The sequence below is a fragment of the Protomyctophum parallelum genome (genome assembly GCF_964188405.1).
Source record: "Protomyctophum parallelum genome assembly, chromosome: 1".
Taxonomy (NCBI): Eukaryota; Metazoa; Chordata; class Actinopteri; order Myctophiformes; family Myctophidae; genus Protomyctophum; species Protomyctophum parallelum.
Window position 1 is genome coordinate 90,794,092 of NC_139697.1, and position 18,599 is coordinate 90,812,690.

General features: G+C 37.1%; 1 protein-coding gene across 1 annotated transcript; it reads left to right on the plus strand.

Annotated features, from left to right (window-relative positions):
- Positions 1–17,256: 17,256 nt before the first annotated feature.
- LOC310855481 (cytochrome c-like) lies at positions 17,257–17,580 on the plus strand (the record flags this gene model as incomplete). The annotated part of the gene is made up of 1 exon (XM_083760503.1): positions 17,257–17,580. The coding sequence occupies one exon, from the start codon at positions 17,257–17,259 to the stop codon at positions 17,578–17,580; it is 324 nt and encodes a 107-aa protein (XP_083616629.1).
- Between the last annotated feature and the right edge of the window lie 1,019 nt (positions 17,581–18,599).

The following is an 18,599-nucleotide window of genomic DNA, read 5'->3' on the forward strand; positions in this document are numbered from 1 at the left end:
ATTTGAAAAAAATGAAAAAATGAAAAAAACGATGGGTTATAGCCCATTGTTTTTTAGAAATTTAGATTTTTTTTTTTATCCTCGTTTTTCATCATTTTGGACCATGGGCTATAGCCCATATCGTACGGCATACTATAGCACGCCGTTTTTCATCATTTTTGAAGATTTGAAAAAAATGAAAAAATGAAAAAAACGATGGGTTATAGCCCATTGTTTTTTTTGAAATTTTGATTTTTTTTTTATCCTCGTTTTTCATCATTTTGGACCATGGGCTATAGCCCATATCGTACGGCATACTATAACACGCCGTTTTTCATCATTTTTGAGGATTTTAAAAAAATGAAAAAATGAAAAAAACGATGGGTTATAGCCCATTGTTTTTTTTTGTTTTTTTTTCATTTTTTTTTCATCCTCGTTTTTTCATCATTTTGGACCATGGGCTATAGCCCATATCGTACGGCATACTATAGCACGCCGTTTTTCATCATTTTTGAAGATTTGAAAAAAATGAAAAAAATGAAAAAAACGATGGGTTATAGCCCATTGTTTTTTTTGAAATTTAGATTTTTTTTTTATCCTCGTTTTTCATCATTTTGGACCATGGGCTATAGCCCATATCGTACGGCATACTATAACACGCCGTTTTTCATCATTTTTGAGGATTTTAAAAAAATGAAAAAATGAAAAAAACGATGGGTTATAGCCCATTGTTTTTTTTTGTTTTTTTTTCGTTTTTTTTTCATCCTCGTTTTTTCATCATTTTGGACCATGGGCTATAGCCCATATCGTACGGCATACTATAGCACGCCGTTTTTCATCATTTTTGAAGATTTGAAAAAAATGAAAAAATAAAAAAACGATGGGTTATAGCCCATTGTTTTTTTGAGATTTTGATTTTTTTTTTATCCTCGTTTTTCATCATTTTGGACCATGGGCTATAGCCCATATCGTACGGCATACTATAGCACGCCGTTTTTCATCATTTTTGAGGATTTGAAAAAAATGAAAAAATGAAAAAAAACGATGGGTTATAGCCCATTGTTTTTTTGAAATTTTGATTTTTTTTTTATCCTCGTTTTTCATCATTTTGGACCATGGGCTATAGCCCATATCGTACGGCATACTATAGCACGCAGTTTTTCATCATTTTTGAGGATTTGAAAAAAATGAAAAAAACGATGGGTTATAGCCCATTGTTTTTTTGAAATTTTGATTTTTTTTTTATCCTCGTTTTTCATCATTTTGGACCATGGGCTATAGCCCATATCGTACGGCATACTATAGCACGCCGTTTTTCATCATTTTTGAGGATTTGAAAAAAATGAAAAAATGAAAAAAACGATGGGTTATAGCCCATTGTTTTTTAGAAATTTTGATTTTTTTTTTATCCTCGTTTTTCATCATTTTGGACCATGGGCTATAGCCCATATCGTACGGCATACTATAGCACGCCGTTTTTCATCATTTTTGAAGATTTGAAAAAAATGAAAAGATAAAAAAAACGATGGGTTATAGCCCATTGTTTTTTTGAAATTTAGATTTTTTTTTAATCCTCGTTTTTCATCATTTTGGACCATGGGCTATAGCCCATATCGTACGGCATACTATAGCACGCCATTTTTCATCATTTTTGAGGATTTAAAAAAAAAATGAAAAAAAACAAAAAAAACGATGGGTTATAGCCCATTGTTTTTTTGAAATTTTCATTTTTTTTTTATCCTCGTTTTTCATCATTTTGGACCATGGGCTATAGCCCATATCGTACGGCATACTATAGCACGCCATTTTTATAGCCCATCGTTTTTTGAATTTTTGAAAAAAATGTTATCCTCGTTTTTCATCGTTTTTGAACATGGGCTATAGCCCCTACCGTACGGAATACTATAACACGCCGTTTTTCATCATTTTTGAGGATTTGAAAAAAATTCAAAATTTCTAAAAACATGGGTTATAGCCTATCGTTTTTTGAATTTTTGAAAAAAATGCTATCCTCGTTTTTCATCGTTTTTGAACATGGGCTATAGCCCCTACCGTACGGCATACTATAGCACGCCGTTTTTCATCATTTTTGAGGATTTGAAAAAAAATCTAAATTTAAAAAAACATGGGTTATAGCCCATCGTTTTTTTTATTTTTGAAAAAAATGTTATCCTCGTTTTTCATCGTTTTTGAACATGGGCTATAGCCCCTACCGTACGGCATACTATAGCACGCCGTTTTTCATAATTTTTGAGGATTTGAAAAAATGTAAAAATTTCAAAAAACATGGGTTATAGCCCATCGTTTTTTTAATTTTTGAAAAAAATGTTATCCTCGTTTTTCATCGTTTTTGAACATGGGCTATAGCCCCTACCGTACGGCATACTATAGCACGCCGTTTTTCATCATTTTTGAGGATTTGAAAAAAATTCAAAATTTCAAAAAACATGGGTTCTAGCCCATCGTTTTTTTAATTTTTGAAAAAAATGTTATCCTTGTTTTTCATCCTTTTTGAACATGGGCTATAGCCCCTACCGTACGGCATACTATAGCACGCCGTTTTTCATCATTTTTGAGGATTTGAAAAAAATGAAAAAATGAAAAAAACGATGGGTTATAGCCCATTGTTTTTTTTAATTTAAAAAAAAAAAATATCCTCGTTTTTCATCATTTTGGACCATGGGCTATAGCCCATATCGTACGGCATACTATAGCACGCTGTTTTTCATCATTTTTGAGGATTTGAAAAAAATGAAAAAATGAAAAAAACGATGGGTTATAGCCCATTGTTTTTTTTTTTTTTTTTTTTTTTATCCTCGTTTTTCATCATTTTGGACCATGGGCTATAGCCCATATTGTACGGCATACTATAACACGCCGTTTTTCATCATTTTTGAGGATTTTAAAAAAATGAAAAAATGAAAAAAAACGATGGGTTATAGCCCATTGTTTTTTTTGTTTAAAAAAAAAAAAAAATTATCCTCGTTTTTCATCATTTTGGACCATGGGCTATAGCCCATATCGTACGGCATACTATAGCACGCCGTTTTTCATCATATTTGAAGATTTGAAAAAAAGGAAAAAATGAAAAAAACGATGGGTTATAGCCCATTGTTTTTTTGAAATTTAGATTTTTTTTTTTATCCTCGTTTTTCATCATTTTGGACCATGGGCTATAGCCCATATCGTACGGCATACTATAGCACGCCGTTTTTCATCATTTTTGAGGATTTGAAAAAAATGAAAAAAACGATGGGTTATAGCCCATTGTTTTTTTGAAATTTAGAAAAAAAATTATCCTCGTTTTTCATCATTTTGGACCATGGGCTATAGCCCATATCGTACGGCATACTATATCACGCCGTTTTTCATCATTTTTGAGGATTTGAAAAAAATGAAAAAATGAAAAAAACGATGGGTTATAGCCCATTGTTTTTTTTGAAATTTTGATTTTTTTTTTGTCCTCGTTTTTCATCATTTTGGACCATGGGCTATAGCCCAGATCGTACGGCATACTATAGCACGCCATTTTTCATCATTTTTGAGGATTTTAAAAAAATGAAAAAATGAAAAAAAACGATGGGTTATAGCCCATTGTTTTTTTTGTTTAAAAAAAAAAAAAAATTATCCTCGTTTTTCATCATTTTGGACCATGGGCTATAGCCCATATCGTACGGCATACTATAGCACGCCGTTTTTCATCATTTTTGAGGATTTGAAAAAAATGAAAAAATGAAAAAAACGATGGGTTAGAGCCCATTGTTTTTTTGAAATTTAGATTTTTTTTTTTATCCTCGTTTTTCATCATTTTGGACCATGGGCTATAGCCCATATCGTACGGCATACTATAGTAAGCTGTTTTTCATCATTTTTGAGGATTTGAAAAAAATGAAAAAATGAAAAAAACGATGGGTTATAGCCCATTGTTTTTTTTTTTTTTTTTTTTTTTTATCCTCGTTTTTCATCATTTTGGACCATGGGCTATAGCCCATATTGTACGGCATACTATAACACGCCGTTTTTCATCATTTTTGAGGATTTTAAAAAAATGAAAAAATGAAAAAAACGATGGGTTATAGCCCATTGTTTTTTTTGTTTAAAAAAAAAAAAAAAATTATCCTCGTTTTTCATCATTTTGGACCATGGGCTATAGCCCATATCGTACGGCATACTATAGCACGCCGTTTTTCATCATATTTGAAGATTTGAAAAAAAGGAAAAAATGAAAAAAACGATGGGTTATAGCCCATTGTTTTTTTGAAATTTTGATTTTTTTTTTATCCTCGTTTTTCATCATTTTGGACCATGGGCTATAGCCCATATCGTACGGCATACTATAGCACGCCGTTTTTCATCATTTTTGAGGATTTGAAAAAAATGAAAAAAACGATGGGTTATAGCCCATTGTTTTTTTGAAATTTAGAAAAAAAATTATCCTCGTTTTTCATCATTTTGGACCATGGGCTATAGCCCATATCGTACGGCATACTATATCACGCCGTTTTTCATCATTTTTGAGGATTTGAAAAAAATGAAAAAATGAAAAAAACGATGGGTTATAGCCCATTGTTTTTTTTTTGAAATTTTGATTTTTTTTTTGTCCTCGTTTTTCATCATTTTGGACCATGGGCTATAGCCCAGATCGTACGGCATACTATAGCACGCCATTTTTCATCATTTTTGAGGATTTTAAAAAAATGAAAAAATGAAAAAAAAACGATGGGTTATAGCCCATTGTTTTTTTTGTTTAAAAAAAAAAAAAAATTATCCTCGTTTTTCATCATTTTGGACCATGGGCTATAGCCCATATCGTACGGCATACTATAGCACGCCGTTTTTCATCATTTTTGAGGATTTGAAAAAAATGAAAAAATGAAAAAAACGATGGGTTATAGCCCATTGTTTTTTTTAAATTTAGATTTTTTTTTTTATCCTCGTTTTTCATCATTTTGGACCATGGGCTATAGCCCATATCGTACGGCATACTATAGCACGCCGTTTTTCATCATTTTTGAGGATTTGAAAAAAATGAAAAAAACGATGGGTTATAGCCCATTGTTTTTTTGAAATTTAGAAAAAAAATTATCCTCGTTTTTCATCATTTTGGACCATGGGCTATAGCCCATATCGTACGGCATACTATATCACGCCGTTTTTCATCATTTTTGAGGATTTGAAAAAAATGAAAAAATGAAAAAAACGATGGGTTATAGCCCATTGTTTTTTTTGTTTAAAAAAAAAAAAAAAATTATCCTCGTTTTTCATCATTTTGGACCATGGGCTATAGCCCAGATCGTACGGCATACTATAGCACGCCATTTTTCATCATTTTTGAGGATTTTAAAAAAATGAAAAAATGAAAAAAAACGATGGGTTATAGCCCATTGTTTTTTTTGTTTAAAAAAAAAAAAAAATTATCCTCGTTTTTCATCATTTTGGACCATGGGCTATAGCCCATATCGTACGGCATACTATAGCACGCCGTTTTTCATCATTTTTGAGGATTTGAAAAAAATGAAAAAATGAAAAAAAACGATGGGTTATAGCCCATTGTTTTTTTGAAATTTAGATTTTTTTTTTTATCCTCGTTTTTCATCATTTTGGACCATGGGCTATAGCCCATATCGTACGGCATACTATAGCACGCCGTTTTTCATCATTTTTGAGGATTTGAAAAAAATGAAAAAAACGATGGGTTATAGCCCATTGTTTTTTTGAAATTTAGAAAAAAAATTATCCTCGTTTTTCATCATTTTGGACCATGGGCTATAGCCCATATCGTACGGCATACTATATCACGCCGTTTTTCATCATTTTTGAGGATTTGAAAAAAATGAAAAAATGAAAAAAACGATGGGTTATAGCCCATTGTTTTTTTTGAAATTTTGATTTTTTTTTTTGTCCTCGTTTTTCATCATTTTGGACCATGGGCTATAGCCCAGATCGTACGGCATACTATAGCACGCCATTTTTCATCATTTTTGAGGATTTGAAAAAAATGAAAAAAAAAAAAAAACGATGGGTTATAGCCCATTGTTTTTTGGAAATTTTGATTTTTTTTTTATCCTCGTTTTTCATCATTTTGGACCATGAGCTATAGCCCATATCGTAAAAAAAAACAAAAAAAAAAACAATGGGCTATACAATGGGCTTTATTTTTTTTATTTTTTTCAAATCCTCAAAAATGATGAAAAACGGCGTGCTATAGTATGCCATACGATATGGGCTATAGCCCATGGTCCAAAATGATGAAAAACGAGGATAAAAAAAATATCAAAATTTAAAAAAACAATGGGCTATAACCCATCGTTTTTTTTTCATTTTTTCCAAATCCTCAAAAATGATGAAAAACGGCGTGCTATAGTATGCCGTACGATATGGGCTATAGCCCATGGTCCAAAATGATGAAAAACGAGGATTAAAAAAAAAAAAAAAAAAAAAAAAACAATGGGCTATAACCCATCGTTTTTTTCATTTTTTCACTTTTTTTCAAATCCTCAAAAATGATGAAAAACGGCGTGCTATAGTATGCCGTACGATATGGGCTATAGCCCATGGTCCAAAATGATGAAAAACAAGGATAAAAATAATAATCAAAATTTTTAAAAACAATTGGCTATAACCCATGTTTTTTTTCCATTTTTTTCAAATCCTCAAAAATGATGAAAAACAGCGTGCTATAGTATGGCGTACGATATGGGCTATAGCCCATGGTCCAAAATGATGAAAGACGAGGATAAAAAAAAAATCTAAAATTCAAAAAACGATGGGCTATAACCCATCATTTTTTTCAAATCCTCAAAAATTATGATAAATGGCGTGCTATAGTATGCCGTACGATATGGGCTATAGCCCATGGTCAAAAATGATGAAAAACGAGGATATTTTTTTTCTCCAAAAATTCAAAAAACGCATCGTTTTTTTCATTTTTTTCAAATCCTCAACAATGATGAAAAACGGCGTGTTATAGTATGCCGTACGATATGGGTTATAGCCCATGGTCCAAAATGATGAAAAACGAGGATTCTTTTTTTTTTGAAAAATTCAAAAAACGATGGGCTATAACCCATCGTTTTTTTCATTTTTTTCAAATCCTCAAAAATGATGAAAAACGGCGTGCTATAGTATGCCGTATGATATGGGCTATAGCCCATGGTCAAAAATGATGAAAAACGAGGATATTTTTTTTCTCCAAAAATTCAAAAAACGATGGGCTATAACCCATCGTTTTTTTCATTTTTTTCAAATCCTCAAAAATGATGAAAAACGGCGTGCTATAGTATGCCGTACGATATGGGCTATAGCCCATGGTCCAAAATGATGAAAAACGAGGATATGTTTTTGTTTCAAAAATTAAAAAAACGATGGGCCCATCGTTTTTTTCATTTTTTTCAAATCCTCAACAATGATGAAAAACGGCGTGCTATAGTATGCCGTACGATATGGGCTATAGCCCATGGTCCAAAATGATGAAAAACGAGGATATGTTTTTTTTTCAAAAATAAAAAAAACGATGGGCCCATCGTTTTTTTCATTTTTTTCAAATCCTCAACAATACGGTATGGGCTATAGCCCATGGTCCAAAATGATGATGTTCTTTCTACCGCAACATACTTAAAAGTATAGCGGTGTATGAGAATGGGTGTTGCGGAGGATGAGAAACATTAGCATGTTTTGCTAACAACAGAGAAGCCTATATACTTACACCAAGCAACCCCATTCTAGCCTAATTAGGTTCATCTTACGGTGGACATGTTTGCCTGAAAAGGAATATTTGAAATGTTTCATAGTTTTAGAAATATAGTGCTTTCAAATTTACAACAAGGCTCAATGGCAGCTCTATAGGCACGTCAAAAGTCACTTTCACCTAGAAACTCCATTTACACTTTTTATTATTCAGCTTACTGTGGAGACACATGCTGGAACCTCTTTATTTTGAAATGTTTTGTAGTTTATGATTTATTTAACTTAAACGCCCAATGCATTCTCTATGGCAATAGCACAAACTTTGGCATGCTACTAGTCCTACATACTTAAACCTACCAACCCTACCTATAACCCATCGTTTTTTTTTTTTTTTTTTTTTCAAATCCTCAAAAATGATGAAAAACGGCGTGCTATAGTATGCCGTACGATATGGGCTATACATTGACACGAAACAAGACAGGAACGCCCAAAAACGTCACAGCCGGTTATTTAACAAGACAGGAACGCCCAAAAACATCACATCCGGTTTTTTACCCTGGGCAGAATTTTCTATGGCTGCCAATGCAACTTTTTCCAATCCTTAATCACATACGGACAAACATCCATGCCGATAATATCTAACTTGCGGAGGTAACGTGCCTTGTCCGCGGGCAACAGATCTTTCAACGTATGGCATTGCAAATACGTTTGATAATCGCTACTCTGCGCAATATTGTTTTGAAAATGCCGCAAATTGCATTGCAGTGAACGAGAGCAAATCACAAATCACAAATCTTACCCTGGGGGGTGGGCGGAGCCGCGGAGTCGCAGCTGACGCCCCTCCCTCCGCTCTGATGACGCGTTGTTATGTCAATGTATAGCCCATGGTCCAAAATGATGAAAAACGAGGATTAAAAAAAAAGAAAAAAAAGAAAAAAAACAATGGGCTATAACCCATCGTTTTTTTCATTTTTTCATTTTTTTCAAATCCTCAAAAATGATGAAAAACGGCGTGCTATAGTATGCCGTACGATATGGGCTACAGCCCATGGTCCAAAATGATGAAAAACGAGGATAAAAAAAAAAATCTAAATTTCAAAAAAACAATGGGCTATAACCCATCGTTTTTTTTTATTTTTTTCATTTTTTTCAAATCCTCAAAAATGATGAAAAATGGTGTGCTATAGTATGCCGTACGATATGGGCTATAGCCCATGGTCCAAAATGATGAAAAACGAGGATAAAAAAAAATATCAAAATTTAAAAAGAAACAATGGGCTATAACCCATCGTTTTTTTCATTTTTTCATTTTTTTCAAATCCTCAAAAATGATGAAAAACGGCGTGCTATAGTATGCCGTACGATATGGGCTATAGCCCATGGTCCAAAATGATGAAAAACGAGGATTAAAAAAGAAAAAAAACAATGGGCTATAACCCATCGTTTTTTTAATTTTTTCACTTTTTTTCAAATCCTCAAAAATGATGAAAAACGGCGTGCTATAGTATGCCGTACGATATGGGCTATAGCCCATGGTCCAAAATGATGAAAAACAAGGATAAAAATAATAATCAAAAATTTTAAAAACGATTGGCTATAACCCATGTTTTTTTTTCATTTTTTTCAAATCCTCAAAAATGATGAAAAATGGCGTGCTATAGTATGCCGTACGATATGGGCTATAGCCCATGGTCCAAAATGATGAAAAACGAGGATATGTTTTTTTTTTTCAAAAATTAAAAAAACCCATCGTTTTTTTCATTTTTTCATTTTTTTCAAATCCTCAACAATGATGAAAAACGGCGTGTTATAGTATGCCGTACGATATGGGTTATAGCCCATGGTCCAAAATGATGAAAAACGAGGATTCTTTTTTTTTTTTTTTTTTCAAAAAACGATGGGCTATAACCCATCGTTTTTTTCATTTTTTTCAAATCCTCAAAAATGATGAAAAACGGCGTGCTATAGTATGCCGTATGATATGGGCTATAGCCCATGGTCAAAAATGATGAAAAACGAGGATATTGTTTTTCTCCAAAAATTCAAAAAACGATGGGTTATAACCCATCGTTTTTTTCATTTTTTTCAAATCCTCAAAAATGATGAAAAACGGCGTGCTATAGTATGCCGTACGATATGGGCTATAGCCCATGGTCCAAAATGATGAAAAACAAGGATAAAAATAATAATCAAAAATTTTAAAAACGATTGGCTATAACCCATGTTTTTTTTTCATTTTTTTCAAATCCTCAAAAATGATGAAAAATGGCGTGCTATAGTATGCCGTACGATATGGGCTATAGCCCATGGTCCAAAATGATGAAAAACGAGGATATGTTTTTTTTTTTCAAAAATTAAAAAAACCCATCGTTTTTTTCATTTTTTCATTTTTTTCAAATCCTCAACAATGATGAAAAACGGCGTGTTATAGTATGCCGTACGATATGGGTTATAGCCCATGGTCCAAAATGATGAAAAACGAGGATTCTTTTTTTTTTTTTTTTTTCAAAAAACGATGGGCTATAACCCATCGTTTTTTTCATTTTTTTCAAATCCTCAAAAATGATGAAAAACGGCGTGCTATAGTATGCCGTATGATATGGGCTATAGCCCATGGTCAAAAATGATGAAAAACGAGGATATTGTTTTTCTCCAAAAATTCAAAAAACGATGGGTTATAACCCATCGTTTTTTTCATTTTTTTCAAATCCTCAAAAATGATGAAAAACGGCGTGCTATAGTATGCCGTACGATATGGGATATAGCCCATGGTCCAAAATGATGAAAAACGAGGATATGTTTTTTTTTCAAAAATTAAAAAAACGATGGGCCCATCGTTTTTTTCATTTTTTTCAAATCCTCAACAATACGGTATGGGCTATAGCCCATGGTCCAAAATGATGACGTTCTTTCTACCGCAAAATACTTAAAAGTATAGCGGTGTATGAGAATGGGTGTTGCGGAGGATGAGAAACATTAGCATGTTTTGCTAACAACAGAGAAGCCTATATACTTACACCAAGCAACCCCATTCTAGCCTAATTAGGTTCATCTTACGGTGGACATGTTTGCCTGAAAAGGAATATTTGAAATGTTTCATAGTTTTAGAAATATAGTGCTTTCAAATTTACAACAAGGCTCAATGGCAGCTCTATAGGCACGTCAAAATTCACTTTCACCTAGAAACTCCATTTACACTTTTTATTATTCAGCTTACTGTGGAGACACATGCTGGAACCTCTTTATTTTGAAATGTTTTGTAGTTTATGATTTATTTAACTTAAACCCCCAATGCATTCTCTATGGCAATAGCACAAACTTTGGCATGCTACTAGTCCTACATACTTACACCTAGCAACCCCATTCTAGCCTACTTAGGTTCATTTTACGGTGGACATGTTTGCCTGAAAAGGAATCTTTGAAATGTTTCATAGTTTTAGAAATATAGTGCTTTCAAATTTGAGATATTTAACATGGGGCTCAATGGCAGCTCTATAGGCACGTCAAAAGTCACTTTCACCTAGAAACTCCATTCAAACTTTTTATTATTCAGCTTACTGTGGAGACACATGCTGGAACGTTTTACTTTGAAATGTTTTGTAGTTTCTGAGTTATTTAACTTAAACGCCCAATGCATTCTCTATGGCAATAGCACAAACTTTGGCATGCTACTAGTCCTACATACTTAAACCTACCAACCCCATTCTAGCCTACTTAGTTTCATCTTACGGTGGACATGTTTACCTGAAAAGGAATCTTTGAAAGGTGTCATAGTTTTAGAAATATAGTGCTTTCAAATTTGAGACTTTTAACATGGGGCTCAATGGCAGATTTTGGCACGTCAAAAAATCACTTTCACCTAGAAACTCCATTCACACTTTTTAATATTCAGCTTACTGTGGAGACACATGCTGGAACGTTTTACTTTGAAATGTTGCAAAGTGTCACAGAGCCACATGACTAATGTGGGATTTGAACCCTGAACCTGTGGATCACAAGCACAGCCACTCATCACACTCATCACACAACACACACTTTTCTGTGCTACTTGATGTTAGTGTGGAATGCAAAGTGTCACAGTAAAGACTGGGGTGGGATTGGCCCCTTTATTTCTTTGTTTGAACTTGAGTGGGGTTTGAACCAACCATCTCCAGATCATGTGGCAGCGTTCTAACACACTGAGCCACTGGTTCCAGACAATTCACACTGCTTTTTTGTTTGTTTTGTTCTTCTGTAAATCGGTCTTGAAAGTAAAGACTTTAGTGTGGTTTGAACTCACCATCTCCCGATCATGTGGCAGCGTTCTAACACTGAGCCACTGGCTCCAGACAATTCACACTGCTTTTTTGTTTGTTTTATTCTTCTGAAATTGGTCTTGAAAGTAAATACTTGAGTGGGGTTTGAACTCACCATCTCCCAAACATGTGGCCAGTGTTCTAACACACTGAGCCACTGGTTCCAGACAATTCACACTGCTTTTTTAGTTTGTTTTATTCTTCTGAAATTGGTCTTGAAGTAAATACTTGAGTTGGGTTTGAACCCACCATCTCGCGATCATGTGGCAGCGTTCAAACACAGTGTGCTGGTTACAGACAATCCACAATGCTTTTTTACGTGTATAGTGAATATTTTGGCCACGATTTGTTCAGAGGATTTCGGTACATTCTACAGTCTACACGATGCCTATGCCCTCTAACCTGGTCTCGTTCTTGGGCGTACGAGCCTCTGATCTGCATGAGTAAATACAACAAATTGAGCAGAGCACTGCAGGGAGTTGAACCCCGTTCCGTTAAACCAGAAGTACCACAACCAGTGCCTTAGTTTTTGTTTTGTTGTCATTTACAGGTCCATTCGTTGAAATGTAAAATTTACATTTCAACAGTAAAGTAATTTCACAATTTACATTGTAGGCCTTCTGAACACCTGAACACCTGCCTTCTGAAGGCCTGAACACCTGCCTTCTGAACACCTGCCTTCTGAAGGCCTGAACACTTTGTCACCAGGCTGGCCTGTCACACTTCTCCTCCTAGTGGCGCTATAATAGGCCAATGGGAAATGGGTGCCATTTCTTCTTGTGCCTTTCACAGCAAGTGGACGCTGCATTCATGATTTGAGGCATTTTGTTCAAAACGGAGCAATCCTGCATACTTTGGAAGCCAATCTTGGCCAATTAGGATGGAATATGAAATATGGGCCACATCTGTCGTATTCACATGACTATAAATATACTGTGTACAGATTTGCATATTTTTTGGACAGAATCTGCAAGTCAGCCTCCTGGTGGCGCTATAAAAAGCATGTGAAAGTGGCGTTTTTTTTCCTCTGCCTAGTGGGAATGCAGCATTTCACAGAAATCGCAAGCTGTGTTCATGATTTGAGGATTTTTTAAAATCAAAACGGAGCAATCTTGCAAACTTAGGCACTGGGCTGATCATCCTTTGCTATGGCCAACAATACATTCCTGACCTGGTCCAGGGAAGGTTCCCACAGTGATACAGGGACAAGCAGCCTACCACATAATGTACAGAATGGAGATTAGCATGAACAGTAGCCTACCACATAATGTACAGAATGGAGATTAGCATGAACAGTAGCCTACCACACACTGTACAGAATGGAGATTAGCATGAACAGTAGCCTACCACATACTGTACAGAATGGAGATTAGCATGAACAGTAGCCTACCACATACTGTACAGAATGGAGATTAGCATGAACAGTAGCCTACCACATACTGTACAGAATGGAGATTAGCATGAACAGTAGCCTACCACATACTGTACAGAATGGAGATTAGCATGAACAGTAGCAGGGCTGGACTGTGACAAAAATTCGGCCCGGGCATTTTCGCGTGAATTTGGCCCAGACCGGCCCACCACAACCAGCGCCCAGATAGCAGAAACTCTACCGCCCGCTCCCATCGCGGCACACACAAACAAACAAGCCCTAATACCACCACTTTTAAAGAACAACATAGGCCTAAATGATACAAACCAACAGACAACTACACAACCCTTTGTAGAGGGTTTATTTGTCACTCACTGATACAGGTACAGTGAAATTATCATGATGGCACTGGCAGAATGGCAGCACGCCCGGACCTTTCCTGGTGGCCTGCCGCCTATTGGCCTGCCTGTCTGTAAAAAAAAAATCATGGCAGCCCCCTACGGTCGTGGCCCACCGGGCAAATGCCCGGTATGCCTGGTGGCCAGTCCAGCCCTGAACAGTAGCCTACCACACTGTACAGAATGGAGATTAGCATGAACAGTGCCACAAGAAGGACATGCTTGACTCATCATTAATGGTACCCCCCCCAAAAAAAAGATCACGACACTGCGATCAAACCCTGGATAGTCATACATGGAGAAGACTGGATCATCACCTAGATCAGCATATATGGAGCTTCAAAACTGGAGCAGACCTGTTCTGACATTCCATATGTTGATCCCTCCCCACCCGTCTCCCTTTTGACTGATACCTGTCCATTTAAACTCTAGACGGACCTGCCGCAAAGGTATTAGTGCAGTCACGCCCAGCAGACGGCGAAGACTAGAGTTCTCAACAGACCCGAAAATGAAGGCCCGGCCCTACCTGGGCCCTCATCAAACCCTGTATATTCAATACACTGCCCCGCCCACCATTAGATCTCCACATATGGAGCTGATCTGTTCTAACATTCCATATGTTGATCTGACCTCATCAAACCCTGTACACTCAAGACACGCTCCATATATGGCCAGTACAGCATTTATTCCATTATGTTGATCTGACCCCCCATGCCCAGCAATCTGAAATTAACCCTTGGCCTACAATTCACGGAAAAAACGGAATTAATCGAAAAATCTAAACCTCCCGTTAACGGAAAAAACGGAATGACAATCAATATCAGTTATCGCGGGGTCAAAAGAGCAAAAATTAATATTTTTTCGCTAATATCACTAATGTTGGATGTAATTTACCAAAAAACGGCCGAAATCCGCGTGATCGTGCGCTATCGTGCACGCGCGCCGTCTCTATGTGCGTCGCTGTAAAAAATGTGATATTTTGCGATCTTTTGGGGTTGATTTGAGGTAAATTTGACTTAGTTATGAAAAATATAGCATTAGCTTAGCAATCCGGACCAGCCAAGCTATTGACTAGGGTCAAAATACTACAGGTTGTTGTTGATCGTTGAACCGGAAGTGACTTAGGAAGATCTGTCTATTTTAGCCAAAATCAGCATAATGATGCTTTCCCGCCATCTGGTGGCGAATCGAGAGAATACATTTGCAATGAATGAAAAAAGAAAAACATCTCTTCAATCCACCAGATCTTTCTTGTATGTTAAAACGATGAATTAAAAATATGCCAATTTGTTACCCAAACTAAAAAATTGGGACTGGTAGTCCAAGGGTTAATAGTCATTTGGGCTCCTAACTGATATGGATGACATCTCTTATTCTTATAGGAATGCTGATTTTAGACTGTGTGTGTGTGGGGGGGGGGGGGGAACTTATGGCCTGCAAGTGTGTACGGACCTGCAAGCTTTCAGATTGCTCCTGCCTTGACAACAACTTAAAGGTATATTCAGTGATTTCACTCAAAAAACCTTAGGTTTCGTTTTTGGCTGTGGGACCCAGCCTTTCGTCCAATCAGGATAGAGAGTCAAAAACGAAACCTAAGGTTTTTTGACCCCCAGGGGTTAACTGGGGACAGGGAGGAACTCCTTATATGGCCAGCACTCTCTATAGTAGGGAGGATTATCACAACAAAACAAAAAAATAAGTGATATTTTAATTAAGTGAAATCACTGAATATACCTTTAAAGTACACAGAAATGTGAAAGCTACAAACCTGAAGTGAAACTGATTGATTATGTGATGATAATGACGAAGATGACAAATACTGAAGAATTGATATTGATATGACAGTGATGATTATGATGATGTTCATTGGTTAAAGTGTATGACATGTTTTATTCAAAAAACATGTTTTATTAAAAAAAACTCTGGTCAGGGCCCATGGACTAAAGGGACTCACCTTGACATTTAGGTCTGAGTCCAGCAGTATGTTCTCACCTTGACATTTAGGTCTGAGTCCAGCAGTATGTTGTCAGGCTTCATGTTCTTGTGGATGAGAGCAGGTGTGAGACTGTGAACCGTGTGAAGGTAGTTCATGCCATCAGCCACTTGGTGAACCAGTCGAAAGACCAGAGGCCAGGGTAGTTGCTGGCGCGCTCGTTTTTCCTGGTGAGTGTGAAGTTGCCCGAACGGCCAAGGCTCCAAGAACAGTCAGTAATGCAGTTTAAGGGTCTTTATTTTTCCCTAAAACTCCTCAACCAAAGTCCAGTACAGATTCAACAGTGTGAAACCAGGAAAATAACAATAATAAAAATACTGAAAAAGGAAATAAACACTTGAGCAAACACTACGAACAAAACCCAACTGGCTAAGAGCTCTATTCAGGCTGTACCTTGATCACACAAGGCCCTGTAGCTCTCCCTCAGGGATGTCACCTGTGTCATTGCCCACCACTAACTAACTAGCCTGTCCCTGCAGCCTCCTTTAAATAGGAGTGGATCCTACCACTGGGCACAGACTCAATTAGCACATTTCTTCTCAAATACTTCACTTATATAAATAATTCCATCAACAACACCTTGAATAAACAGTAACCTGAACATTCTCAATAATGTGTTACAATTAAACAAGTATAAATCAGAATGAAAACTCAATGACAATTACTCAAAGCATAAGGAGAAACACCCCTCTCCTGCATAGCACTTGGCCCCTTCCTAAATCAAGGGAAATGCCACCAGCAGTGCAGGAGAGACAATTAGCAAACAATCAGTGAACACAGTTTTCCCTACACAAGTTTAAAACATTAGTCCTTGCATGTTATAGAAAGCAGTTTCATGTGTCTTTGTATATAGGGCACGGGTTGCCCCGTGACAGTGAGGGTTAGAGAAAAGCAAACAAACAAAAGAAAATGTTTAATCCACACTCTCAGAGACACAAAGGAGCAGTTCACACCTTTTACGTTTTAAACGGTATCTTTGTAGAAATGGGTCCTCTCTAATGCTCATCACAAGGTGCCACCATTTCTGTCCACTCACTGCCTCAGAGCTAGGTATATTAAGTATATTAAATGGAGGTAAGGTCACCGACGTCATTTTCGCTATCACGCAATTCCAGACGGCAAATCCGTCGCACCATTGGAGCCAAACTGCACCCGGAAGTTCGGCAGAATGCACTGGAGTCAATCCTCTTGACGTAAGACTTCAGTGCTTCTATACTCTATAGCACTGGCTTCATGGACTGGCCTGGACTGTAACAAGCTCATTGGCTGAATCAACTCTGGCTAAACAGCAGCCAATCACAGGTATTTGAGACGGGTGATGTCATCAAGATTCCTCATGATGACGTGTCAGAGTGACATAGCTGTGACATATAAACGACAGAACCACCACACTGTGACATATGAACGACAGAACCACCACACTGTGACATATGAACGACAGAACCACCACACTGTGACATATGAACGACAGAACCACCACACTGTGACATATGAACGACATAACCACTACACTGAGACATCAACTCGGTAACCATGCCTGGCGACATAAACAAAGGGAAGGAGACATTCGTCAAGAAGTGCGCCCAGTGCCACACTGTAGATAAGGATGGAAAGCACAAGGTCGGGCCCAATCTGTGGGGCCTTTTTGGACGGCCGTCGGGGCAGGCGGCGGGCTACGCCTACACCGAAGCCAACAAAAGCAAAGGTGTCGTCTGGGAAGAGGCTACACTTAATGTTTACTTGGAGAACCCCAAGAAATATATTCCAGGAACGAAAATGATCTTTGCTGGACTCAAAAAGAAGAAAGAGCGTGATGATCTTATAGCGTACCTGAAGTCTGCAACTTCAGATGGCTAGGACAGACGGTCTGTTACTTTACAACTTCAGATGGCTAGGACAGACGGTCTGTTACTTTACAACTTCAGATGGCTAGGACAGACGGTCTGTTACTTTACAACTTCAGATGGCTAGGACAGACTGTCTGTTACTTTACAACTTCAGATGGCTAGGACAGACTGTCTGTTACTTTACAACTTCAGATGGCTAGGACAGACGGTCTGTTACTTCAGATGGCTAGGACAGACGGTCTGTTACTGACGGTCTGTTACAACTTCAGATGGATAGGACAGACGGTCTGTTACTGACGGTCTGTTACAACTTCAGGTGGATAGGACAGACGGTCTGTTACTTCAGGTGGATAGGACAGACGGTCTGTTACAACTTCAGATGGATAGGACAGACGGTCTGTTACTTCAGATGGATAGGACAGACGGTCTGTTACTTCAGGTGGATAGGACAGACGGTCTGTTACTTCAGGTGGATAGGACAGACGGTCTGTTACAACTTCAGATGGATAGGACAGACGGTCTGTTACAACTTCAGATGGATAGGACAGACGGTCTGTTACAACTTCAGATGGATAGGACTGACGGTCTGTTACAACTTCAGATGGATAGGACAGACGGTCTGTTACTGACGGTCTGTTACAACTTCAGGTGGATAGGACAGACGGTCTGTTACTTCAGGTGGATAGGACAGACGGTCTCTTACAACTTCAGATGGATAGGACAGACGGTCTGTTACTTCAGATGGCTAGGACAGACGGTCTGTTACTTTTACTTTAACTTCAGATGGCTAGGACAGACGGTCTGTTACTTTTACTTTTATTTTTGAGGTTGACGTCTGGCTTCTGTTAACCTATGAGTCTGAGAGCGGGGTGGCTGCTAAAAGAAGAAAGACTTGAATTTGAGCACAACAACACCGTTATAGGTGAAGGCCCGCTCTACTCAGGGAGTCAAGTTGATATAGTCTCTGTAGCTGATGGGTGCAGATTCTTGAAGATCAATGGAAACAGGGAATATCCGCACTCTCTTGTA